The sequence below is a fragment of the Cervus elaphus genome, chromosome 16 (genome assembly GCF_910594005.1).
Source record: "Cervus elaphus chromosome 16, mCerEla1.1, whole genome shotgun sequence".
NCBI lineage: Eukaryota > Metazoa > Chordata > Mammalia > Artiodactyla > Cervidae > Cervus > Cervus elaphus.
Window position 1 is genome coordinate 26,790,349 of NC_057830.1, and position 27,415 is coordinate 26,817,763.

Consider the following 27,415-nt stretch of genomic DNA (forward strand, 5'->3'; position numbering starts at 1 on the left):
GCAGACACTGGTGCATCTGTTCTGGGGCCTCATCAGAGGCTCAATGCTATCAATGCATGGATGTTGTGGGAGGATGAGACTAGTTTTCTTACTAAAAATCTAAGTCAGGATAGGAACACTTACTTCCCATGACAAGCTAGGCAGCTGTCCCTCCCTCTGCTGCTATCCCAGGAAAAGTCCAGTCACACCACAAAGTTTGGAGTCAAAGGCTAGGTCTCCTCACCTGTCAAGCCCATTTCTGCTTCCTAAAATGAGTTGTCCTTCACAACCACCAACCCAGGATGGCAGTAATGACCAGCAGGGTGGCCCTTGTAGTCAGAAAAGAAGGAGCTGTAGAAGTTGGTGCTAAATTCAGGCAGACTTTGCTGTCCGACTGGGTTGCACGTGCCCCCAAGGGAATGGTCCTGATAAGGGTATGAGAAAGAGAAGTGGGGGAGAGAAGGAGAGGCAGGCATGGTGGAGAGAATATGGGGGCAGTACTGACCCACCCACGGGAGATGTTCCTTTCTAGGCGCAAATACCCTGTTAGGTGTCAGGCTGGGCCTCAGGCCCCCACTCATTCTTTTGAGCCTGGAAAACTGAGGAATAGGGCCAGGTGGGGCTAGTGGTAAAGAATCTGCCTGGAGATGCTAGTTCGATCCCTGGGTTGGGAAGGTCCCCTGGAGAAGGAAATGGCCACCCACTCCAGTATTCTTGCCTGGAAAATCCTATGGACAGAGGAGCCTGGCAGGCTACAGTCCAAAGGGTCACAAAGAGCTGGACACGACTGAGCATGCACACACAAGGGCAAAGCGAGGGTGCCCAGGAGAATGCCCTCCCAGGATGCAGGGTACAGCACCTCCCTGGTAGTCTAGGGTTATAACTGTCATCAGACTTCATGATGATTAGGCCCCGTGGTTAATAATGACGCTCCCCTGTACTGCATACTCACTGCATGCAAGGCACTCCCGTTTGCCCTCCTGCTTAATCTCCCAACCAACAGAGTGGGCGGGACTCAGGCATAGTCCCATGGCCTGGCCCTGTCAGAGTGGGGACAAGGACACAGGCTGTCCCTGGACACACCATCCTTGCCCACACTGATTGAGCATCCTGAAGGCCAGGCACCACCTTGATGCACATTCATCCAGGGCTATTCTATTCATGGTAGAGAGCACAAGTCTTCAGAAGATCTTAGCTGTAACCTCCACCCACCCCAAAAAATGGACATTTGGGTCCCAGCAGGCTTACCCCAGCCCTCTCCCGACAGGCCCCAGAGGCCATCACTGTAAGGACCCAGGTCCCATGGAGTGGAGGGAAGGCTTACCCCTAAGGACTCACCCTCAGGTCACCCTGGTCTGACCCCAACTTCCACCTCCCACCCATGCCAATAGCTGAGGGGGTCACTCACCCCTGAAGCTCCCCCTCCACTGTTGGCTGGCACTGTGGGCACCTCGGAGCTGGGGCTTATCGTCTGGAAGGGACAGAGACAGCTGGCATGGGCAGAGGTTCCGCGGCCACATGCTGACATCCAGTGTAATGTTGGAATACCACCATTTCTTCCGTCTGATCACAGGGTCAGGAGAAAGACTGTCGGGGCCTAGTGTTTGCTGTGATTTTTGACAATCAGCCCCTCCCTGGCCTGGCTGAGGACTGAAGGCGTCCCAGAAGAGTTATCATTTCCCAGCTGGGGGTGGGGGAAGGTGGGCAGGTATGAAGCTTCTCAAGGCCCATTGGGCCTGGCTGGCTACATCACACCACGTGAGGTGGCCCTGGGTTCTAGCTCCTTCCTCAGGCATCCATGGAGAGCTCAGTGCCCTGCCTTCTATGGTCAGGCTCTGCCTCCACATCGACTTTAATAGCAGGTACAGGGTGGGGCAGGGGCATCCTGTTTTCAGGTCACCTCTGTTCAAGCTAGGAGACAGTGCTTTTCCTGCCTGGGGATGAAACAAAGTTTTCTTCCAAAATAGTCCAGAAAGCAGACAAAATGGAGATTTGATGCAAATATTAAGTGGATAACGAGGTGGCCTGTGGGCCACAGGGAGGACCAACCAGGCCTGGTGTCTGGGACTCAGAGCTGTTGAGCCAGTCTGGGCTGGGCATCAGGGATGTCTCTGAGGACCCTCACCATGAAGTCATGTTTGGTTGTGCCCACACAGAGGGGATGGCCAAGGCCTAAGGTCACCTATCTGGCCGTGGGCAGGGATCCTGCTTCCCTGCTCCCCCCAGGCCTGGGGACCACTCCCCATTGGGAGGAAGCCACGCTTGCTGATATGATCACAGCCCCTAGAGCACGTGAGAGGACAGCGGATCACGTAGCAGCTTCATCCAGCCCTGTCCTTCCCTCCCTCCATTCTGAGTGCTGACCACACCTGCGGGGAGCAGGGGTCCCCACATGGATGCTCAGTAAAGGTGGGCACGAGGAGAGTGTGGGGACCAGCTTCCCTCCCCGATACCAGTCCTTGTGGAAAGGGCCTAGGTCACCCAACAGGTGCTGGCTCTCACAGGGGGTTCTGGAGTGAGGGGGGAATTCTCATCCTGGCTGAAGGAGACACTGAAGGCCTTGAAAGTCTGGCTGTTCTGCTTGTGTTTCTCAATGGTGGCTTGAATGACCTGAAACAAAACCACAAAGAACAAGGGCCCTCAGAGAGCATTCCAGGAAGGTCAGGACAGGGTCCTCCGGTCATTGCCTTTTCCTCTGACCAACAGCCTCACATTTCGGCAAAAGTCCCCACTATAAGATGAGAAAACAAGGCCCAGGGATGTGACCAGTGACTGACCAGGTCCCCACTCCAGTTCCCATGGATCCCAGTGCCACCCCACATGCAGTGGCTCCAAGCCAAAAGCAGACACTCTCTGGGAACATTTTATATGGATTTGAAGCCGTGTTTCCATTTCCTGCAATAGCATTATTACCATCTAGTATCTGTTTGAATTTCCTTTTTCTCTCCTCACTCAGATTTCTCTTCTATGAATTTTGTGAGCCACACTTCACTAGTGGTTAGCGTTTGGCCTGGTGGTGGTCTGCCAACCCCACTCACTGCCTTGGTCTTCACACTGCCTTGGCCCTCCTGACCTATGTCCCCACCATGGCCAGCTCTGAGCTGAGCCTGCTCTGGCTGCCCCATGATGCTGCCTGGCCTGTCACTGGAAGCACAGACTCTGTCCTAGAAGTCAAACTGCTCATTCCACACAATGCATCGCTCCTGCCAGCCATGGAGAGAAAGGTGACACAGACCCGCCTTCAAACTGCCAGCCAGTAGAGATTTTCCCCAGGGTGAAGGCACCTCCCTGCATTCCCACTTCCAGGCCTTTACGTTTGTTTACTGAGGAGGAGCCCCAAATAAGAGAATGGAATCAAAGTTTTGTGGAGTTGGAAGGTACTTAGAAGCTTGGTCAATCCACCACTTCAAGGTGGACAGATGGGTGGGCAACACCTGAAGGGCCACAGGGCCATCCCATCCCTTGTTCCAGAATGAAATGACTATGTTGCTCAAGAATTTGGTCATTTGGTGACTTTAAAACTTTAGGAGCTTTACCTGAATCCATTCTTTCTTCTCCTCTTCTGTCCTATAAAAGCCAAAACAGTATTTTATTAATTTTGTCTTGAAAGTGAAAGTGAAGTCACTCAGTCATGTCCAACTCTTTGCGACCCCATGGGCTGTAGCCTACCAGGCTCCTCCATCCATGGGATTTTCCAGGCAAGAATACTGGAGTGGGTTGCCATTTCCTTCTCCAGGGGAGCTTCCTGACTCAGGGATTGAACCCCGGTCTCCCACATTGTAGGCAGACACTTTACCATCTGAGCCACCAGGGAAGTCCTAATTTTGTCTTAGATACTGAGTATAAACCATCCGACTCCTCTCAGCTCTGTAGCAAATGCCTGAGCTGCTCACTGCCTGGAAGTACAAGTCAAGGTTTGGAAGAGTGGCCCCACAGGCTCTGGGACAATGAAGCCAGTATCACCAGATGCAGTCAGGTTGAGTGTGGCCAAGCGGAGCTAGGTATGGCCATGTGGGTTCAGGACGGTTCAGGTGTGCCCACACGAAGTCAGGTGTGACTATATACGTGGTTAAGCTTGGTATGCAGAGCCCTCTGCAGTGGATGTAAATCAACACCTCCCTGGGCCACAGTGGGTCATAGATGGGCTCTCCCATGTACTGCTGCAAGTCAGAGAGAGCCTGCCACCATCTTACAAGGGAGTGTGACAACAGCCACCAAAATTTAAAGTGGATGTGCTACCCTTTGGCCAGCAATTCCACTTTAAGAATCTGTCAGATGTACATAACTAGACATCTGTACAAAGCTTGGTTCATGGACATTGCTTGCAGCATCATTTGCAACAACAAGACCCCAGAGGAGCCTAGATGCCCATCAGTGAGAACCAGCCAGTGACCATATTGGAAAATTATCCTACTTTAGAAAATGGTGATCACATATGGAATGATTTCTGATAAATTAAGTGAAAAAAGCAAGATGCAGAACAGACTAGACAGAAAATAGTCATCTGTGGTTAAAAAAATAGATACATGTATGTATGTATGGGGACAAAAATTCCAGAAGGATGCGTCAGAGATGGTTAAAAATGTCTGCTGGGGGTGGGGAACAGGAGGTGGGCAGAGGCCTAATTTTCACTGACTTCCCCTTAGTACTGTTAACATTTTAAACCACAAATAAGCCAGTTAAATGAATAAATAAAAACACATCAAAAGATTATCCAGTTTAGAAAAGGAAGCCATCTGCTAAAATTTCAGGTCAAACACATTCCCACAGCAGCAGACTCCGAGGCAGCTAATCCTACCGAGTTTGTAGCTCCAGGGACCTTTTCTTTCCACTTATGATGAATGTGTGGGCTGCACCTGACTTGACAATATCCTGCACCTAAAGGAACACAACCAAGGACAAAGCAAAAACAAAAACATGTGTCACTTAGCAGGTCCTGGACTGTGGACTCACACTGTCACTCAGACTTGGAGGGTTTTCCCTGAGAAGGGGGCAGAGGTGACCCAGTGGGTCTGCACGGAAGGTGTCCAGCTTAGGGTCATGGTTGCTGTGGGTGACTGTATGAGTCAGTCCACAGGGGAGGGTGGACCACTGACCTGCTGAGGCAGGGCTACGACCACTCATCCACTGTTCTTGGAACTGTGCCGGCCAAATGTGTCTGTTCTCGGGGTTTCCCAGGACCCCAAGAACCACAAAGGTAACCCCAGACACTCCTGACACACAGGATGGAAATCTTAGAAGAGCCAGGAGGATCCCCACTTCTCTGCAGGGGTTTCTGAGGCCCCATGGGCAGGTACCTTGGATCCAGGGGCATCTGCAACAAGGAGCCATCCTTCATCCCCTAGACCCCTCATTCCCTCAGCCCTTGGCTAGATGTGGCCCACAGGCAGGCCACTATCAGAAAGGATTTTTTTTTTTTTTGTATCATTAGCAAATCTTTACTTTTCAGAATAACTAAGTACTTTGCTTTAGCCAGCATTTTTGGAGTGCCTGTTAATTCAAAGTGCTCCCGCACAGGAGAAGGGGCACTGATTCCAGCTCCAGTAGCCCCATAGCATAAGACACAGATGGACTCAAGGAAGAGGGCCAGCAAGGACAACAGGCTGTCTGGATTTGGGGTCTAGATGTCAGCAGAACCTCATTCAGGTTCCAGATTGGTGCAGGAGTGGAGGGAGCATAGGACCAAGGACCAAAGAACAGACAGGATGGGCATCCCATCTGTATTCACCTCAAGCTTCACTTAGAGTCTGTAAAGGGGGCCCTGAGTGCTGGGGACAGGCGACAGCCTGGTCCTGCCATGGCCCTTCAGCCCAATACGAAGCCTACACGTGCGGGCAGGTAGGCCAAGCGGAGAGGCCAGGATCCTGCCCACTCAGTCCAGGATGCCAGGACAAGGAGCCCTCAGAGATGTTCCGGCATGCCTGAATCAGGACAGAAGCAAGGCTCAGAGAAGCAGGCAGATGACCAGTTGCACAGCGGTGAGTGGCTAGAGCCCTGTGTCCCTACACCTGCTCGGTGCTCTCCCAGGAGAACAGATTGCGTGGGAGGGGCTCACCTACCTGGAGGCCGGAAATGTCCATCTTCTCCCGGACACTGAACTTCTGGCCCATAAGCCGCAGTTTGGGCACACAGTAAAGGATCATGCTGTTAAACTGCGATAGGGACGGGCAGGCAGGCGATGAAGGGCGTCTGACCCCAGAGAGGAGCACCCTAGGGAGGAGGTGGGGCGTGGCCCTGGCGGTGGTGGACAGGGCTGGGTGGGGCTGGGATGGGTGTGGGCGTGGCGAGGGCATGCTAGGAGGCGGGCTGGGGGTGTGGCTTAGCGGCTGGGCGTGGCTTTGCCGCTGGTTGGGTCTGGGCTGAGTGAGGGTGTGGCTGAGTGACCCGGTGGGCCAGGACTGCATCTGGGCTGGGTGAGGCGCGGCAGGGTTGTGGCTCTGCAACTGGGTTGGGCAGGAGTAGGCAGGGCTGGTGTGATTGGATGGGGGCTCACCAGGAAGAGGTGGCGGTCCTGGGTGGTGCCATTCTTGGCGGACAGCTTCTGGATGTGGCCCTCCTTGATCAGCTCGTTCGCAGGGTTGACGATGTCTTCCTCCCCACCCAGTCTCTCGTACACCTCCAAAAGCTTGTGCATTTTCTCCTAAGAGAGACACGGGGCTCAGGCAGCTGCACAACCACAGGGACTGGAGGCCTGCCAGGGCTGGGGACCCAGAGATGAATGGAACCCTGCCCTGCAAGTGTGAACCAGAACCAAGCTGAAACCATGAGCATGTGTACAACCGGATGTGAGGGAAAACACGAGTGACACTCAAGTTGGGCACTGAATAGAAGTTCACCTCGCATGTTAATAATAACTATTCAATTATAACAGCAGCTAGCACCATTGCTATGTGCCCTGCCCTGTTCTACACATAGTGTATTTAATACACATGGTGTATTTAACCTAATTCTCGCACGGGTTCTATGAGGCAGATCCCATTATTATCCTCAACCTGTAGACAGAGAAACTGAGACACAGAGAAATTAAGTTGCTGGAGGTGCTTCAGCTAGAGAACCGGGACTGGCTCTCTTGGCCTCCACACTGCATGCCAGTGCCTTCTATGGGGAGGCAGTGAAGGCCTTTGGGTCAGAGGAGATATGCTGGGCCCCTCTTGTGTTTTAGCCTTACTGGGTTTCCTGCTCCACCCTCAGATGGCCCAGGGCCATGATAAGACCAGACCTCTGCCTATCCTCAGGTCATCTCCCTCTGGCCTCAAGACTGGGTTGTGTGGTCATATGATCAACCAGCTCCCCTGGGGTATGAGGGGAGAGGATAGGCAGTTCATTGTTCCAGCTCTGGGGTGAGAGGCGCCTAAGCCAGGAATGAAGGAATGAACACAGCAAAAGGCAGAGCTGAGCCTAAGGACCCTTAACCCAGCAACAAGGAGAGTGGATCCACCATGCTACAGCAGCCACTGCCCTTGGATCTGACCAGTCTTAGCCCGCATGCCCCGGAAGCTGGCTGGTTTAGTTGGCCCTTCTGTCTCCGGTGTGGAAACAGGTGGTAGATATGGGCACGGAAGCAGAAAGGGGACCCCAGCATAGAGAATAAGGAGGAGCAGACAAGGCAGGCATGCAGATGGCATGTTGGAGAGCTTGTGTGTGTACCTGGGAGGAAATGGCAGGTCAGGAAGGTTCTGAACAGGGAGTGACAAAATAAGCAACCCAGAGAAGGCTCTGGGCAGAGAAAGGTGGATCAGAGTCCAGGGAGATGGGAGGTGGGGAGGGTGCAGTGGTGATCCAAGATGAGATTATGGATAGATAGGTGGACACATGAAGAGACTCCTATGAGCACACACTGATAAACCATCCCCTGCACCTGAGAAGGGCCCCCAGATTGTCACAGAGGCCTCATCAGACTTGGAGTGAGAACTGACACATGGTGAATGTGTTATAGTGTGACAGGAGTCCATCCCATGCCCCTCAGAGGTAGGCCCACAGCGGCTCCTGCAAAGGTCCATGGGCTCTATGTGACCTCATGACCTTGGAGTTCCATGAAGCAGCTCTTTCTCCTCCGTTAGATTTAGTATTGGGGAGAGAAAGACAAGAAATTAGATTTAAAAGGATCTAGAGTGAAATGTTGCCTGGTTTGGTTGCTGTGGGTACCCCCAAAGCAGACCCAATCCTGGGGAAAGTCAGGTAGGAGGACATAGGACATGGATCACACGTAACAAGATCTGCCCCAAAACAGGCTGCCCATCTCTCATTTCTCGCTGTTGAGAGATGTGTGGTCAAAGAAATATTTTCCTTTCTTTCTCATCTCAAAAAACAGCAGTGCCCATGTGAAAGTAAATAGGTCCCAGGACTGAGGGAACCAGGGCTGGCTAGAGACTGTGGCAGGCTGGAGAGCCTGCTTACTGAGAGGATATCTCACCTCATCCCAGGTTGAAGTGTGGCCCTGGGGCTTTCAGAGTTTTCCAGTAAAGCCAAGAATTTGGATTCTCCTGTGAAGTGCCCTGATCTAAAATTCTGGGTAAGGACTTAGAAATTCTTACACCATGTCCAGGCAGTGTGCAGGCCAAACAAGGGCTGTGATGAAACAATGCCAGCTGGGTCAAAAGGTGTTGGTGTGAGCTAGGAGGCCTCCCCATCTGCAGACCCCATTGCTCAGAGGTGTTAGATCAACAAGAGGACACCTTTGGGCTATACTTGGAGATGGGGCCTTTGGTAGGTGATTAAGTTTAGATGAGGTCATGGTCATGGGGTGGGGAGGGGATCATGATGAGATTAGAGCCCTAATAAGAGAGACACCAGAGAACTTGGTCTTTCTTTTTGCCATGTGAGGACAGGGAGAAGGTGGCTGTCTACAAGCCAGGAATCAAATCCATCGGCACCTTGATCTTGGACTTCCAGCCTCCAGAATGGTTAGAGTAAATGTACACTGTTTAAGCTGTCTAGTCTACAATACTTTGTTATAGCAGCCCCAGCTGACAGAGCTTGAATGAATGAATGAACAATCAAATGAGTGATGCTAACACTGAGAGCTAACATTGGACTGTACCAGGTCTTGTTCTGAGCACTTTATGTAGAGTGATTTGATCCCCACGATCCCCAATGAGACAAGTTTTGTCAGTGACTTCATTTTACAGGTGGGGAAACTGAGGCACAGGGTACTGTATAACTTACTAGCAATCATCAAGCTAGTAAGGGGCAGGCCTGTATAGCTCTCAGCAGAGCCTCTGTCTTCCTGGGGGCAGGTGGGTGAGTGTGCATACTGATGATGCTTCGCCCACCCTGTGCTTGCCCTGCCCTAAACTGCTGGTTCCTCAGGCATCTTCTGGGAATGCCCACACTCACCATTTTCCGAATGGCAGCGTTGGAGTGGTTGGCAGCTGTGGAGATGAGCTCCAAGGACCCTGCGGAAAGATGACAGAATCTAGCTACAGGGCACCTGGTGGCTCCGCACAGGTCCTTACCCCATGAGGCTGAGTGCCAGACTCTGCCCTGCTCCTGTCCTTTCCCATGGGTGCTCATGAGAACTGGCCCAGGGTGGGGCACTGCAAGCTTGCAGACATGTCCCATTTGCTGGGGGTCTGCCAAGGCTGGTGTCCCATTCCCCTGTGTAGATCCTGCCCCATGCTGCCCACCAGCTTCTGCCCATGCACCAGGCGCAGCCTTGCCAGCTCCACAAGGTCCTCCATGAGCCCTAAGCTCTGCCAGCACTTAGCAGTTCCTTCCACAAGAATATCATCCTCTCCTCACACTGCAATGGGGGCAGGGGAGGTTTTTCCCTTCCACTCACTCAGTCACTTCCTGTTTAGGGGTCAGCTGGAACTCTTTCCTTCTCTCTGTCTCTGTCTCTCTGTCTCTATCTTTCTGTCTGTCTGTCTCTCTCGTTGTGGGTTTTCAGCAGGAGCCCCAACTCCCACCGCCCAGGCCAGCTCACTCTCTGCATCCTTCCAGTCTGGGGCGTCCTCTGGGAGCCTCTTCAGATAGTCCTTGAGCAGCAGCTCGTAGCGGGGGACCCTCTGCACGGGCTCCAGCATGTGATGCTGCAGTGTCAGGTTTCCGCACATCTCCTGCTTCTGTGGGGTAGATAGAGGAGGTGTGGGGCACCCATGGGCAGGCATGTGGCTCCCAGGCACACCCCACACTTCCAGCTTTTGCAGCCCCCAGAAGGCTGCCTGGAGTACCCACAATCGACTGACCGCAGGCCGCATCTTACACAGAGAAAACTGAGGCTTGGAGAGGTTGAACAATGGAGCGAGGAGCTGCACCCCAGGCAGGCCTGCTCTAGACCCAGTGCTGGCACTTTTATATACATCCTCCTTGGAGACTGTTCTGTGCGGACAGCTGGGAGGGCCCAGCTGTAAGTGAGCGGGTGAGGGTGTAGGGGTTGCAGGTAAAAGGGGAGAAAGGAGCACTCGGAGTCAGAGCTATCCTCTCTGGGGAGAGAGGGGGATGCTGAGAGATGCAGGCAGATCCAGGACTCTATACTAAGAAATCATGAGTGATTTGATTACAGTGGGATCTGGGGAAAACCCAGAAGATTATCAAGGGGCCACCCCAGATCTGAACGTGTCCTTCAAAGCCTTAGCACAGAGGGCTCAGTGCCCATTGACTCTCCAGGGTACAGTGAGGAGTGTAGGTGCACATATACATGTGTATGTACACATGTGCACGTATGTTACATATGTGCATATATGCACGTGGGTGCAGGTGGCTCATACGTGAAATATTTTTAAAAGAATCACTTTATTTAAAATTGGTGAATGTGGCCAATTAAAACCCTCAAATTTTGTATGGAAAACAAAATCATAAAGTTAAAAAATAAAACATCAATGGGGAAAAATAATTTGCAACACATTTGACAGTTAACAGCTGACATTCTTAACATGTAAAATCTACATGAATTAGTAAGAAAAAGACCAACAGGGCAGTAGACAACAGCAACCAGAGCTGTGAACAGTCTGTTTGCAGAAAAAGAGAAAGAAAAGATTGATGCAACATTTTCCTAAGTGTTTGCACCAGCCACTGAGGGATGCTCTGGAGGGAGACTGGCATTTGGATCCTGGTCCTATTGAATAATAGTTTGTGATGACACGGTCACACAAACTTTTTGAGCCACCGTTTCCTCTTCCATGAAATGAAAATGATGGTTTGTCTCTTGGAGTTATTTTAAAGATCAAAGCATTAATAGAGCATCTGGACACATCCCACAGTTTTACTGATTTCCTCCATGTTGAAACACAAATCCATCACTGTGCCCATGAAGCCGAGGCGGGGCCACCTACCTGGATGCTTTGGACAATGTCTTTAAACACCAGGGAGCGCTGGGTCCAGGTGCTCACCAGCTCCACGGCCCGGTCGAAGTTCTTGACGTATTCACCGTACATCTTGAGGAACGGGGCCAGTTTCTGCAGGATATCTCCAAGCCGGGGGTTCACATCCCTGCACCCGGGAATGAGATCATCACACACACAGCTCCCGTGAAGGGCCAGGGTGGGACAGGGACTTCACAGGGAGCCATGGGACAATGGCCTGACTCCCAAGTCTGTGTGATGGTGGGCAAACTGGTCACCCTCTCTAAGCCTTACTTTCCTCTCCTATATCACATGGGATGGAAAATAGTGTGTTGCCTACAGGATCAGGTGAAGTACTTCAACAGTGCAGTCACAGAACCGTTGCTCAAAACCAGGAGCTGTTAGTAATAGTGGAACCACTTGATGAGCCAGTTATAGAAGAGAACCAAGAAAACCCCATTATACTTCTATATGAGCAACGATTAGAAACAATAGGATGATCTAATTCTGGCAATATCATGGGAAAGCAGCACTGTAATAATGAATGGTTTGGACAAGGATTTAGAAATAAATTTAAAGGAACCAAAAATATATTAATATATTAGACTTTAGAACTGTGGGGGATTTATCCTAAAGAAATAATCCAAAACAACAAAAAAAAGGCACAGGCAAAAAGTCATCCTCTGCAGCATTACTAGGAATGGGCTTTAAAGGCAGAGGGGAAGCCCCTGGACTCTTGCACCATTATTACACAAGGAGTGTCTGTGTTCTGACAGTCTCTTCAGGGCCTTGAGGGGTAAAGTCATTTCTAGCAGGTGTGCACTGCATATCCAGCCCTGAGCTTTAACCTCATGGCCTTGTACACAGTATAACCTGCTCTGCAAGTGGAGCATGTCCTTCTAAATATTTACAAATTTACCTGGATGCTTGCTGAGCCTTGCAGGTGCAGGGACACCCCCCAATCAAGCCCCTGGCCTCTGGCCTCTATGTTCTCTCTGACCTGGCTCTAGTTTAGAGAATGGACTCTTGGGAACACCACAGGCCTTGCAGCTGAGCTGTCCATCTGCTACAAATAAATGGAAGCAGCAAGAGGGACAGAGGGACAGCCCTCTGGGGACACTCATGAGAGAGAAAAACATCTTATTTTTTAAAGCAGAGGTGCAGTATACACTAGGAGGGAAAATAAACCCATAAGCATGGTCTATTCACTGGTGTTTGCAGACATCAAATCTCACTTAAATTCCACAAAGCCCTGGTTTGGTGGTTTTAGTTGTTAAGTCATGTCTGACTCTTGTGACCCCATGGACTGTAGCCCACCAGGCTTCTCTGTCCATGGGATTTCCCAGACAAGAATACTGGAGTGTTTTGCCAATTCCTTCTCCAGGGGATCTTTCTGACCTATTAATCAAATCCACATCTCATGCACTGCAGTCTCCTGAATTTTAGGCAGATTTTTCACTGTCTGAGCCACCAGGGAAGCCCAGACAATTCTATTTACAGTAGCACCTGCTCAATGTGCTCAGTCACATCTGACTCTTTTGTGACCCTGTGGACTATAGCCTGCCAGGCTCCTCTCTCCATGGAATTCTCAAGGCAAGAATACTGGAGTGGGTAGCCAATCCCTTCTCCAGGGGACCTTCCCGACCCAGGGATTGACCCCGAGCCTCCTGCATTGCAGGCAAATTCTTTACAGCTGAGCCATCAGGGAAGTCCTGAAGGGAATGGCAAGCCACTCCAGGATTCTTGCCTGGGGAATTCCATGGACAGAGAAGCCTGGTGGGCTTACAGACCATGGGTTTGCAAACAGCTGGACACAACTGGGCAACCAACAAAGCCCTGAGCAGGTATTAAATTCTCTTACATAGCTCAGTCAGTAAAAATCTGCCTGCAATGCAGAAGACCCGGGTTCAGTTCCTGGGTTGGGAGTATCCCCTGGAGAAGGAAATGGCAATCCACTCCAGTATTCTTGCCTGGAAAATCCCATGGATAGAGGAGCCTGGTGGGCTACAGTCCAAGAGTCGGACATGACTCAGCGACTAAACCACCACCACCAATTTGCAGATGAAGAAGCTAAGACACTGAGAGGCCCTGGGGTCAGGGTTGGCTCAGGACCCTGCAAAAGAGAGCCTAGGACCCTAGGAGACAGGTTTCCCAGGTAGCTCCTGGTTTGGGGGCATGCAAACCCCAGATTTAAAGGGAATATACAACAAAACACTGCAACAGGATCACCATGACCTTCAACCTCCAAAGGCACAGGAACCAAACTCCTGGGGAAATGTCAGCCCCTCCACTCTCCCAGGCACCCTGAGTTGCACTTACCACTCATTCGTGATCCGCGCCTGCAGCTCAGGCAGGAGGAAATGCCCATGGAAGCGATAGATGGAGGAGATGTTAGAGAAGATGCCTGTGGTGACTTCTGAAGGGATCCCTGCTTCTGTCAGCCGGGTGCAGAAAACCTAGGCATGGAGAAGCCCTTGCAGTGGTCACTAAATGTGGGTCACTGCAAATGGTTACAAGCATGCTTCTGCTACAGACATGGGAGCTTAGGAGAGGCTGCCATTGCCTTATGTTTTCTTAATGAAACTTCTGCTTCATCAAACTGCCTTAAAGAACCTTATGGTCTTAAAGCAAGCTTACTGATGGCCAAGGATTGGGAGTGAGGCAGGGACAGTCCCCTCTAGACTGAGACAGACCATCTTTCTTCCATCTGCCTTTCATGGGAAATGGATGGTCCGGATTTCCCTTCTCTGTTTTGTGAGCTACAAACAGAAGCAGCACCTGCCAAAGCCTGGTTTCTATTGGAGTTTTACTTCCTGTGCTCATAAACCCCATGTTGCCAGGTGGAGAGGGAGAGTGCCACCCACTGTCATAGGGCATTTACATGCTCAGGTAATTTAACTGCCAGGAAGAAAAACCCCCAAGGTGACTAGACAAGACCTTTGCCCCAGAGCCACAAGTTGTGAAAGCAAAAATTAAAATTTCTGGAGGAGACTTAAGTATGTCCAAGGTTTAGTATTCATGTCAGGCATATTCCAACTGCAAGGCCTAGCCAATGCTAAGATATAAAGTTTGCCTCTGAAACTGCCCACTGAAACTCTGGAAGTAGATAAAGCCAGGCTCCAAGCCAGGAGGGTTACCTGGTCTAGCAGGTGCAGCCGCTTCACATAGGTCTCCTCCGTGTGCAGGAGCTCCTGGGCAATGTGGAGCAACTTCTGAGGCTCAGAGCACTGTGAAGAGAAGAGCTATAACTCACCTAGGGAAGGTGAGTTTGGGGGAGGCAGCACTGACACTGCATACCAGGGATGACCTCAGGCCCCCAAAGATCAGAGGAAGCTGCTGGAACTGGGATGTGAGGCTCAGTTCTCACAGATGGAATTTCCAGGGAGGTTTCTGGGGGAGACAGAATAGTTTTTACCAATCCCCTCAAATCTTCTGCAGCCAAGAGAAAACTCTATCCTCCCAGGGCTTTGACTGCAGAGCAGCTACAATAGCCACATCAAAATATACTGTGGAATGACATCATCAAGATGGCAAATTAGAAAGCTACAAGCCCTCCCAATAGACACATGTAAAGATGCTCAACATCGTTAATTGTTACAGAGAAGCAAATCAAAACTATAATGAGGGTATCACCTCACACTGGTCAGAGTGGTCATCAGTCATTAAAAAGTCTACAAACTCCAATTCATAAAAATAAATGAAAAAAAGAGGCTACAAATAAGAATATTAGAGAGGGTGTAGAGAAAAGGGTACTCTCCTACACTATTGGTGGGGATATAAGTTGATGTAGCCAATATGGAGGTTCCTCAAAAAACTAAAAATAGCGTTGCCACATGACCTTATAATCTCACTTCTGGGCATATGTCTAGAGAAAACTATAATTATAAAAGGTACATGTACCCCAGTGTTTATTGCAGCACTGTTTATACTAGCCAAGACACACAGACAACCTAAATGTTCGCCAGCAGATAAATGTATAAAGAAGATGTGGTACATATATACAAGGGAATATTACTCAGCCATTAAAAAGAATGAAATAATGCCATTTGCAGCAACATGGACTAGATATTATCATACTAAGTGAAGTAAGTCGGACAGAGAAAGACCATGCGATATCACTTATATGCTTAGTTAGTTGTGTCTGACTCTTTGCAGCCTTATGGACTGTAGCCCATGAGGCTCCTCTGTCCTTGAGGATTCTCCAGGCAAGAATACTGGAGTGGGTTGCCATGCCCTCCTCCAAAGATATTGCTTATATGTGGAATATAAAATATGACACAAATGAACTTGTCTATGAAACAAAAACAGACTCACAGATATAGTGAACAGACTTGTGATTGCCAAGGAGAAAGGTGAGGTGTAGGAGGGATGAACTGAAGTTTGGGATTAGCAAATGCAAACTACTACATATAGAATGGATAAACAACAAGGTTCTAGTGTATAGCATAGGGAACTATATCCAATATCCTGTGATAAACCATAATGGAAAACATTAAAAAGAATATATATATATATATACATATATATAAATGCATAACTGAATCACTTTACAGTAAAAATTAACATAACATTGGAAATCAACTATGCTTCAAGAAAATAAATTTACAAAAAAGAAAGCTCCAGGCCCTCCTTCTCCTACATAGACATGGAGTTAACAATATACAAATAAGAACACCTCTGTGAAATCTCAAGACAGCTGAGAAACTATGGCTTCCAAGCCATTTTAAAACTAAGAGATTCTATTAAGCAGAGAATGAAAACTGGTGTGTTTGGAACACCCTTTTACGTTCCTCCCCCAAGCAAAATAGCATGGCACAACTGGGAGGAACTCCCCCTCCCCATGATACTCCTCCCTCAGGATGAAAACAAAGGAGTGAACTGTACATCCAGTGTTCTGTCTCATCTGGAAGTTGCCTGAGGGATGGTTTCTGTCTTGCCAGACTTGGAATGCTATCATGACCAGTGCCAGAGTTTGAAAGACACAGAAAACAGAGGCAAGAAGTATGTTAGAGCTGATGATCTGCAGGCAGATGCCAGAGGAGCAAGAGATCAGACAAAGTTTACCAAGTTTTAGAACTTCTAGCCTGTAAGATTTTTCCCTGCACAAAGCCAGCATGTGAAGACTGGAGAGGTGGTTGTTTTTCAGATGCCCAAATTCCAGCAAAATATTACAAAGAAATAGGGAAACATGGTGTGATTAAAGGAACAAAATAAAATTCCAGAAACCAACCCTAAAGAAGCATAGATCTATGAGCTGCCTATAAAAAAATATTAAATACCTGTCATATAGATGCTTAACGAGCTAAAAAAAAAAAAAAGGAACACAAAGAGACAAGTGAAATCAGGATAGTGACGCATGAACTAAATGAAAATATCATTAAAGAGATAGAAACTATAAAAAAAGAGCCAAACAAATTCTAGAGCTGAAAATTTCAATAACTAGACTAAAAAATTCAAGCTAGGTCATTTGAAATTATTAAGTCAGAGAAACAAAAAGGAAAACAATGAAGAAAAGCAAAGAGAGCCTCAGGAGTTTATGGAATACTATCAAATTGACCATATATGCATTATGAGACTCCCAGAAGAAGAGAGTGAAAGGAGCAGAGAGTTTACTTGATGAATTATTGGCTGAAAATGTCTCCCAAATGAAATGGACATACAAATTCAAGAATCTTATGGAACTCCAACTAGGACAAATCCACAAAGAACCACACTGGGACCTATTATTAAAAAAGGTGGGGAAGGGGGCAGTGGGATACTATATTTAAAGTGCTGAAGAAAAAAAAAAAAACAACAACTGTCAACCAAGAAAACCTTATTCAACAAAGTGGTTCTTCAAAAATGAAGAATAAAGACTTTCCCAAATAAGCAGATAAAGAGTTCATTATCACTAGACTTACTATACAAGAAATGCTGAAGGAAGTCCTTTAAGTTGTGAAAAGATGGTAGATAGCAACATGAAGTTATATAAGAATATAAAGTTCTTCAATAAAAATAAATGCATGAACAAATATAGTAACCTATACTATCATAATTTTTGGTACAAAATAACACAAAAAGGACAAAAACATTTAAAAACTATAAATCTATGTGAAAGGGCATACTGTACATATAAATATGTAATTTGTGATATCACATAGATCATCTGGTAGGGACAGCTGTAAAGCAGTTTTTGTTTACCATTGAAGTAAGTTTTTACCAGCTTAAAATACAATGCTATAACTTTAAATATTTTATGTAGTTGCAATAGAAAAAAACATATAGAATATACACAAGGGGCAATGAGAAGGAAATCAAGGCATATTATTACCCAAAAATCAGATAAACTTAAAAGAGGAAAGCAGTAAGAGAGGGACAAAAAAGTTACAAAACATATAGAAAACAATGAAAAAAGCAATAGTGAGTTCTTCCATATCAGTAATTTCTTTAAATGTAAATGATTTAAACTCCCCAATCAAAAGATATGAATTGGTTGAACAGATTTTTTTTTAAAAATAGCGTTCAGTTATATGCTACCCACAAGAAACTCGGTCTTCCAAGGTGGCTCAGTGGTAAAGAATCAACCGGCCAAAGCAGCAGATGTAGGAGATGAGAGTTTGATCCCTGGGTTGGAAAGATCTCCTGGAGGAGGAAATAGCAACCCACTCCAGTATTCTCGCCTGGAAAATTCCATGGACAGAGGAACCTGGCAGGCTACAGCCCATGGAGTCACAAAGAGTCAAACCTAACAGTGACTGAGCACACAGAAGAAACTCACTTTAGACTTAATGATATACATCGGCTGTAAGTGAAAAATGTAAAAAGATATTTCATGGAAATGGTCAACAAATAGACCAGGAGTGGCCTACTTACATCAGACAAAATGGACTTTAAATAAAAAACCTTACACAATACAAAGACATTGTATAATGATAAAAGGACCAATTCACCAAGAAGATACAAAAAGTATAAATACGCATCAAACCTCATGGTGGTGGTGGTTTACTTGCTAAGTCGTGTCCGACTCTTGCAACCCCATGGACTGTAGCCCACCAAGCTCCTCTGTCCATGGGATTCTCCAGGCAAGAATACTGGAGTGGGTTGCCATGTCCTCCTCCAGGGGATCTTCCCAAACCAGGACTTGAACCTGGGTCTCCTGCATTGTAGGCAGGTTTTTTACCTCATAGCACCTAAATATATGAAGCAGACTTTGACAGATTGGAAGAAAGAAGTTGATTACAACAAAATAACAGTAGGAGACTTCAGTATTCTACTTTCAATGCTGGATAGGACATGCAAAATATCAATAAAGAAGCAAGTGATTTGAACAACAGTGTCTGAACCTAACAGACACGTATAGAGCTCTCTATCTAATAATGGCAGAACATACATTCTTCTCAAGTGCACATGGAAACCCTCAAGATCAGACCATGTGTTAGGCCACAAAACAAACATTAACAAATTGATGAAGATTGAAATTATATGAAATATCTTTTCCAATCACACCAGAATGAAACTAGAAATCAATAGCACAGGAAAACCTGGAAAATCCACAGATTTCTGGAAATTAGAGAGTACACTCTTTAACAACAGTCAAAGAAGTCACAAAGGAAATTAGAAAATAGCTTGAGACAAATGAAAATGAAAACACAACATATCAAAACTTATGGAATGTGGTAAAAGCAGTGCTAAGAGGGTAATTTATAGCTGTAAATGCGTACATGTATAAGGATGAAAGATCTCAAATCAACAACCTAACTTTGTACCTCAAGATTAGAAAAATAACACACTAAACACAAAGGAGTCAGGAGGAAGGAACTAACAGATTAGAGCAGAGATAAACAACGCAGACAGTAGAAATACAGTAAAAAAAAAAAAAAAACCAACAGAACTAAGAGTTGTTTTTTGAAAAGATCAACAAAATTGACAAACCAAAAAAATGAGAGAGAAATCAAATTAAAAAAATGAGAGAGAAATCAAATAAATAAAATGAAAGAGGAAACATTACAACCGATACCACAGAATACAAGGAATCATAGAGACAGACAATTAAATGCCAACAGTTGAATAAGCTAGAAGACATAGATAAATTCCTAGAAACACAACCTACCAAGACTGAATCATGAAGAAATAGAAAATATGCACAGACCAATAACAAATAAGGAGGTTAAATAAACAATAAAGAAACTTCCCAACAAAGAAAAGCCCAGGACCAGATGGTTTCACTGGGAAATTAGCACCAATTGTTCTCAAATTTTTCCAAAAAATTCAAAGAATGAGGAACACTGCCTAACTCATTCTACAAGACCAATATTATCTTAATATCAAAGCTCTGGGGCCTTGCTGACTCTGGAGATATTGTCCCTCCCAGTGTACACTGATTCCTAGAGATATAAAGGATTCCCCAGCAAGACAAATAGTGTGTTTCAAGTGCAAACCAACCCATCCAGAGCCCACAGCCAACCACCTGCTTTCCTGAATCACACAGGGCCAGGTGTGAGGTATCCAGGGACAGCCCCTGTACGTAGAGCCCACTGAAATTATTCAGACTGGCCAAGCTTAAGCCTACTTACTCCGTCTCACCCATCCATCTCTTCAGAAATCACAATAAAGACTCTACTGTAACTATAGTTGTACATCAACTATACTTCAATTAAAAAAAAAATCATTAAGTGATTAAAAAAAGATTCTTGCTCACAATTTCCACCCCCTCTGTCTTCTGACCCACCCTGGTGCATTTCTCTCTGGTTCTCCTTGGCATGATGTGCCCCCTCTTCTCCTGAGCTATGAGTAATAAAATGTCTTTACACGGAAGTCATCTCCTGATTGGTTGGCTTTGCCATTCCTGAATAATAATAAAACCTAGATTAAAATATGCCCCCAGCCCACTTGCTGAGACTTTGGCTTACAACAGCATAGGCCTGTGGCTGTCATTTGCCCACCAATCTGCCTCTGGATGAAGCCGTGTTTGTCAATACCATCTCCAACCAAAGGCCACCTGTGCTTCTCTTGAGACCTAGTCACTTGCAGCTTACTTATGCTGTTCCCCTCCCATGCACATGCGGTCCCTCTAAGCCAGGGCTGTCAGCTTTACTCCCATGTCCCCATGAGTCCCAGCGCAGAGCCCAGAGCCCAGAATGCTAAAGGGACGCAGATGAGCTTTCTCTAACACTGAGCTGCAAAGCATGAGCATACCTGCTTCCCTGGGCCATCTGCATGGGGCTCTACTCCCATGCCTGGGCTCCCTTCCTGCCTCTGTAGACCCTATGGGCAACCCTAGTGTTTTCCCATTCATAAAACAACGTGATAATCAAGCTGCCTTCTTCACGGGGGTTCTGCTAGGCAGGCAGCAAGCATCGGTGAACAGAGCTGGTGGCAGTGCTGTTTCCATTAAGACTGGGCCACTGTGTGGCCATGGAATGAGGCTTAGGAGTGAGATCATTGCCTGACGGGTCAGGGAGACCCCTGCTTGCATGGTCCTGCCCTCGGGCCTGCCCACCAACCCGTTGCGGGGGCTTCTTTGGGAGTGGTGTTTGAGTGTGCACTCTGCTACTGCCACCAGGCCAAATGATGGCCCTGGAAACCTCAAATACCCTCAGAGGAGGGCCCTGCAGCCCCTGACACCTGGTACAAGAAGGTGACCTACCTTGGCTGGATCCGTGTCAACCTTAGAAAGGCTGTTCTCGGGGTCTGGCTCCTCACTGCTGCCCTCTCCTGCATCGCTATCAGCCTCCTCCTGTGGAGACTTGCCGCCCAGGGCTGTCCCCGGCTGTGGCCCTTTGATGATGGTACCTGGGCCTGCCTCGCCGCTGTCCTCACAGAACTGCTCGCCGACCACGCTGCAGGACGGGCTGTCTATCCCGCTGTCCCGGTTAGGGATCTTAGAGCTGCTGGCCTCACCCACTGAGCTCACGTCCCCAACAGAGGCCTGGCTGCCAGGGCTCCCAGAGGTGGGCTCCCTATAGTGAGTTCCAGGCCCGACAGGGAGCGCTGGGAGCTTCCCTGGGTCTGTGCCTGGTTGCTCCAGGGAGGAGTTATTAGGCCCAGCGTCTGGCTCCTCCATGGTGGCACTGGGGGCCGGGGGTGTTGAGGACCCCCCTCCTGGCTCCATCCTCAAAGCTGAGTTCTCCGATCTCTGTGAGGGGCTGGCTGGAGGCTTCCTGTTGGGGAGAAATGAGCACTGTCAGTACCAGCTGGGCTGTGGACCAGCCCCCTCTGGAGAAAGACAACATGGGGCTGTGCTTGAAACACCCTTGTCAGCCTTAGCTGGCTTTCGGGCAATGGCAAATACAAAGCATTTTATTTTAAAAGTTAATTTCTTTATAGAGAAAGAAGGAAGAGAGAGAGGGATGGAGGGAGGGAGAGAGGGAGAAAGAAAGAGAGAGAAAAAGAGACAAAAGAAGGAAGAAAGGAAAGAAAAAAGAGAGGGTGAAAGAAAAAGACAGGACAGGGAGGAATGACTCCTGTAGCATGAAGCTTCCTGCTCCTCAATGAATTAGAAATAAATGCATAAAATAATAGCAATCACCATCTGGAGCACAGTGGATCTGGTCTGCACCCTGCTTTGGCATCCACGACCCTCTATCCTACAAGGTAGCTCTGAGGTGAGACAGGATACCCATCAAGACCCTCCCTCCATATCATTGTAGATATCCTGTCTGACAGGTGACCTGACACTTTCCAGAGACCCAGGGCCTGAGGAGCCTGGGTCTTGGTCCCAAATTCCTCCCGCTGCTACATGTACACACTGGGGCTGCTTCATGCTCTCTCGTGGTGCCTCTTCTGGAAAACCCTGTGGGAGAAATGCCCTTCAGGTGTCAGCCAGTCAAGTGTCAGACCCGCACAGAGAGGGTCAAAGGTGAGACTAGCCTGCAGGAGACTGACATTCCCCCACATCTTCTACTTGAACCCGCAGTGGAGCTGCAGAGGAGGACAGCGACCAGGAACAGCAGTCTCTTATTCCTGGGCCACAGGTGGGTTACCTGAGGCTGGAGGACTCCACAAGGGCACCGAGGTGAAGGGCGGGTGCCAGGCTCCCTGCTGGCTGCTTTCTGGGTCCTTTGGGTTGGCCAGCCCCGGCCTTGCACGAGACTGGCAGGGGAGGGGGGGGGGGCGGTGTTGATTTGCTGAAAATCTTTTCCTTGCCCAGTGGTTTTGAAGTGGAGTAGTTCAGGAGGTTCTAAAAAAAAAAGGTGAAAAGAGAATGTCAACCACCTCCTTCACTAGCACTTAGAGCAACCTGGGTGACAGACCTAGTTCTCCAGGGAGAAGACGGAAGGGCAGCTTCAGGCCACCACTCAGGGCAGGGGACCGCTGAGCAGGTGGTAGAGGTGTGTGGGTAGATGAAGCATGGTTGATTTCCTGGGCCCCAGCCCAGGGGAGCACGTATGGCAATGGCCGTGGCACGTAGCAGCTTCTAGGGCCGGCTTAAAACTGGGGCCAGAACTGAGCTTGTCCCCAGTCATGCCATGATTCAGGGAGAAAGGGTCCGTTTGTGTGCAGTGCCCATCATGACTGAGGGGACCCAGCAGGCCTCTCCACATGCCCTCCCAGACACATGCCCTCCCAGACACATGCCCTCCCAGACACATGCCCTCCCAGACACATGCACTCCCTGTGCTCACAGTCACAATCAGCTCTGCTGTTAGTGGCTTCTTCACACATTCCCTTCCTCCCTCACTAAACAAAATAAAGAACCATCAGTGGAGGCACAGGTCTCCCTCCCCTCAAGACACACAATCAAAAAGGTGTCCTGAAGCCTGACCCTTGGCCACCCATGCAGCAGAAGGGCCTCCTGGCAAAGGGTGCTCAGAAGAGAAGTGTGACCCACCTCTGCACGCACATGGCCTTGAGGGCTGGTGAGGCCCCAGGAGCCGAGCAAAGATCCAGCCCCTGTGAGTTTCTGCACTTTTGTTTCCCAGTGCAATCAGATTTCTTCTGAGTCAAGTGACACCAAAACCAGTGCAGGGTGCACATTTAGTATTGCTACTGCCACATTCTTCAAGAACTTAATAGGGAGGAATATCAATATTTCTAAACAGAAAATGCATGCTTTGCCGCATTCTTCTCATAGCACAGAAGATAATCTCCAGTTTCTAGAAATCAGACATGACATAGCAATAAAAATATGCCAGATGGAATTCAGGCCACACAGTCAGCTTTGGCATGTTAGTGCAGCCATCCGGTGCCAGGTTGAGCCTGAGGCTCAATCACACCTCAGGGCCTCCTGCTTCTGGTCAAGACTGAATACATTGGAGCTACTCTCTCACCTGAAGCAACTGAATCATGGGTAAAGCATACGAAACAGCAGTTTGAGAGACACCTTACCCCAGGCAGCAAAGCACAGTGCTTCTGAAGGTAGAAGCATGTGCAGTGAGCCCCCTGTCACCCCAACTTCCTGCCTGGAGAAGGGGATCCCAGGTCGACCCCTGAGTGAGGAGACAGAGCTGGGCGTCTAGGAACACCAAAGCAGCCGGCCGTCAGAGGGTAGAGGGCTAGAGAGAGAGAACTGCGCAGAGGGAGCGCAGAGAACTGACGAGGGCCCTCGGGATAGCTCAGTGTGTGTGCAAGGAAATTACAAGACTTGAGAAAGAGCTACCTGAGGGGATCAAAGGGAACATCAACTCAGGCTCACACAAGGCAGGGAATAAGCCTGTTTCCACCAGCCAGATGGAAAACCGCAATATCCGCAGGGACTTAGATAACTTGGAAGGATCTTGCCTCAGTGTAAGGGCATAATTAGCCCCACAGTGAGCTCTACTCAGGTCCCACCTAACAAATACTGATGAATTTTAACAGGAAAGTCCCTCTGTTTACAAGCAACTTAATAGCATCGCTAAACAATGCTCCAGGACAATTATAGAAGCACAGACATATTCAGAATCCAGTAAGGTGAAATTTACCGTGTCTGGCATCCAACCCAAAATTACCAGACATAGAGGACAGGAATACATAACCCACAGTGAGGAGGAAAAGTCAGTGAATTGAAATTGACCCGTATCTGATACAGATGCTAGAATTAGCAGACAAGGTCTTTAAGGCAGCAGGAGTACCTGCTTTATATTCAAAAGGTCAGCAGAGACATAGAAAATAAAAAAAGATGCATATCCAATTTCTAAAGATGGAAACCACAAGGTGTGAGATCAAAACCCACTGGAAGGGATTGATGGCAGATTAGACACTAAAGAAGAAAAATTAGTGAGTTTGGAGAGACTACAGAAGCTATCTAAAATGAGAGAGAGAGTGAATTGTGAGATGCAGAAAAACTATGAACAGCTCAATACGTGTGTAACCAGAATACATATGTGGAGTGTTTAAAAAGGAGTGAGCGTGAAAAATACTTGAGAAAAAAATGACCAAAGTTGATGTCAATTCTACACAAACATTTTGATCACTGAGGGGGAAAAGGAATACTTCTCAATAATAAGGATGAATCTAGAAAAAATTATTTCAAGTGAAAAAAAGACAAAGGAAAAGGTGCCCACTTGTTTTTCCATTTACATAGAATTCTAGGAAATGTACCCGAACATGTGACGCCAGAAAGCAGACCAGGATGTTGCCTGGAAAGAGGGGTAGGCGTGATGTGGGGGTTACAGTGGAACACAAGGAAGCCTTCCAGAGTTGACAGGGGTGCTCATCACATGTGTGTATGTGTGTGTAAGTTGAAACATCCAGTTGTACGTCTTAAACATATGCAGTTAATTGTATGTTGACTATACTTCAAGGAAGGTGATACCTCTGAGTTACAAAGACTTGGTGAGTTGCTAACATTCACCAAAGTGTCATTTTCCTTGTTACAGAAGGGACAATAAACTATGCAGAGGACAGTGGTAAGGGGTGTGGCAGGCCCAGAGCCTGGAGAGGCTGCAGCAGCCTGGCTTGCCCGAATCCCGGTCAAGGAGAGGAATTGTATCCTTCCTCTGGAGGTCCTTCAGGCATGACCATCTATCTTCCAAGGGTTTTTGTGCAAGGGCAGCTGATCAAGGCTTGGCCAGACTGGGAAACCCGGGTCTCGGCATAAAGATATCCTTCAGGGAGCAGAGTACCTGGTGGAGGGTGTTTCTGGTTGCAGAACAACTGAGACCACCCTCTAATCTGACTTAGGAAGCTGCAGGATACAGCCCAGAGCCTCGATTGGTTTCCCTGCTGCCTTTCCAAGGCCAAGGTGAGTGCAGGGCAGGCCAGCCCAGTTACAGCCTCCCCTCCTCACAGCTCAGAGGAGCGGAGGACTGAGGGAAGGTTAGGGCAGAGGACACACATGTGCAAGGGTGCCCGCCATACACACACATGTAAACACACACATGCCTTCACACATGTACACACATATGCACATGCACACACAGAGATACACATAAACACACATCCAATTACACACACATACACACACACACACATATCCCATGTGCCTGGGGATGTACTGAGCACTTTTGTATGCTTGCTCAGTTGTAGTCACCAAGGTAGGTGACATTCCATGTCTCAGACAAGGATGCCAAAGCTGATCCTGGCCATGTGGCCTAGGGGAATCAGCACCCAGGAGCCGAGTCTACCAGACATGCTGCTCTGAACCCCCTGGACTGGGTTCCAGGCTCATTCTGACACGCCCAAGGCCAAAGATGTAAAACCATGCAGGAACCAAGGCGCATTTGTCATTTCTATCTTCCCAGTCACTTACCTCTCTCTTTGAAGCCCTGAGCTCTCTGAGCTGAGAGAGCCCACCCTAGCTGAGTTGAGCCTGCTACTGGACTCAGCCAGGGCCCAGGGCCCCTGACACCCAAGGTTGCCACCAGCCAGTGTCAAAGGCCCCAAACCTGGGACCAGGGGAGGTGTGGGGACTGAAGAAGTACAGAGAAATTAAATGCGCCCCACTACCGAGTGCACTGTGCAGCCAGTGGATAGGGTAGCAGGAGGGGTGTGGTCCCTGCCCTGGCGTCCCCAAACTGCTTGGCAGCTGCCTGAGACAGGCAGGGAGAGTCCTGCAGGTGGGCCACAATTCTGCTCCACCAGACGCTGGACGTCCCCACTGCGGATGCAATGCAGGAGCTCCCAGTAAAATCATCACTATGCCCATCTCACTTGCTGCCTGTCACCTGGTGTCTTGGAGGCCCCAAGTGGGCAGGGATCTCCACCGCTTTGTCACTGACATGGCTTCGTGGCCCCGGAACATGCGGCCCCAGCTGACAGCTATCAGCAGCCATCAGAGGTATGAGCCTGAGAGGAAGCCTTTGAAACAGTTCTAGCCCTGACTGGTTACAGTCCCAGAGAAACCCTGAATGAGAGCCACTGGAATGCACCCCTCCAGCCCCAGAATCATGAGAGATGATAGTACTCAGTGGGGTGGTTGGTTACGTGAAGGAGGGAATTCAAACAGTACTGAAAGCACCCTGGGGCAATACCAGAAACTGCTATGCGGCACACACCTACATACAGCTTGCAGGCTGGGGGGTAAGGCTGCAGAAACCTACGAGGCTCTATCAGCGGTGACAAAGGTCTGGTTGTGCTGGCCCTGCCAGATGCAACAATCGATGGCATGTCTGCAAAGCTGCTCCACGACCCAGAGGTGCCTGCACTCCAGTGTTAGGATCCAGAAGCACAATACTTGGTCTTGGGGCCTCAGCCTAGGAAGTGCTCTGGCTGGTACCGTCTGTGGTCTCCATCCTGCGTGCTGAGAACCCAGAGATGGACACAGACACTGGGGTGCCATAGGCTTCAAAATTCAGCGGGGGTCAACAGGACTTCAAGGCAGAATGGGGCTAGGAGAGCGAGGAGGAAAGGAGACTGGTCAACAGCACTGGACCCAACAACAGTCCCACAAAGATTCTTAAAGCCCAAGGCAGCACACAACACTCTACCTCCAACTGGCTATATCATCCCTTTTTCGTAGTCCTAACAGACAAACATGGGCAGGACACCTCACCAGGCTGATGACCTTCAGCCATTAGCATCACCTGAAGCTCCTAGTTCCCCATCACAGGACCTGCTTAGCTACAGAAGGAGTTGGTGAAATCACACAATGAGCCCAGTGGTGATGACATGTGCCCAGAGGGGGGTTGACAGAAGTTCAGGGAAAACAAGTCCAAGAATGCACTGGGTACAGTGTAAGGAGCTGTGACTAGAAGAGCCACATGCAGAGCTACACTGTATGTAGGCAGGTGTGTCTGGGAAACAGATCACTGTGA

At 48.6% G+C, this 27,415-nt stretch overlaps 1 protein-coding gene and 1 long non-coding RNA gene across 6 annotated transcripts in view; one reads left to right on the forward strand and one right to left on the reverse strand.

Annotated features, from left to right (window-relative positions):
- The window catches only part of LOC122709996, a 31,390-nt gene extending 28,327 nt beyond the window's left edge, over positions 1-3,063 (forward strand). The window contains exon 4 of the long non-coding RNA XR_006345795.1: positions 2,936-3,063. This is a non-coding gene — a long non-coding RNA (uncharacterized LOC122709996). The remainder of the gene's footprint in view (positions 1-2,935) is intronic.
- FGD3 (FYVE, RhoGEF and PH domain containing 3) overlaps positions 1-27,415 on the reverse strand; it is a 61,903-nt gene that overhangs the window by 9,814 nt on the left and 24,674 nt on the right. For 4 of the 5 annotated variants that reach the window (XM_043927429.1, XM_043927425.1, XM_043927426.1 and 1 more), the window contains 13 exons: positions 22,223-22,419; positions 20,887-21,400; positions 14,399-14,488; positions 13,581-13,717; positions 11,253-11,409; positions 9,905-10,043; positions 9,316-9,374; positions 6,473-6,619; positions 6,039-6,131; positions 4,778-4,857; positions 3,516-3,546; positions 2,482-2,589; positions 1,388-1,450 (listed from right to left, as the gene is read on the reverse strand). In XM_043927429.1, coding sequence (XP_043783364.1) covers positions 1,388-1,450; positions 2,482-2,589; positions 3,516-3,546; positions 4,778-4,857; positions 6,039-6,131; positions 6,473-6,619; positions 9,316-9,374; positions 9,905-10,043; positions 11,253-11,409; positions 13,581-13,717; positions 14,399-14,488; positions 20,887-21,351 — 1,569 coding nt within the window. In that variant the 5' untranslated portion in view covers positions 21,352-21,400; positions 22,223-22,419. Of the gene's footprint in view, positions 1-1,387; positions 1,451-2,481; positions 2,595-3,515; positions 3,547-4,777; positions 4,858-6,038; positions 6,132-6,472; positions 6,620-9,315; positions 9,375-9,904; positions 10,044-11,252; positions 11,410-13,580; positions 13,718-14,398; positions 14,489-20,886; positions 21,401-22,222; positions 22,420-27,415 lie in introns of all 5 variants that reach the window. The other variant, XM_043927427.1, reaches the window with a different exon arrangement.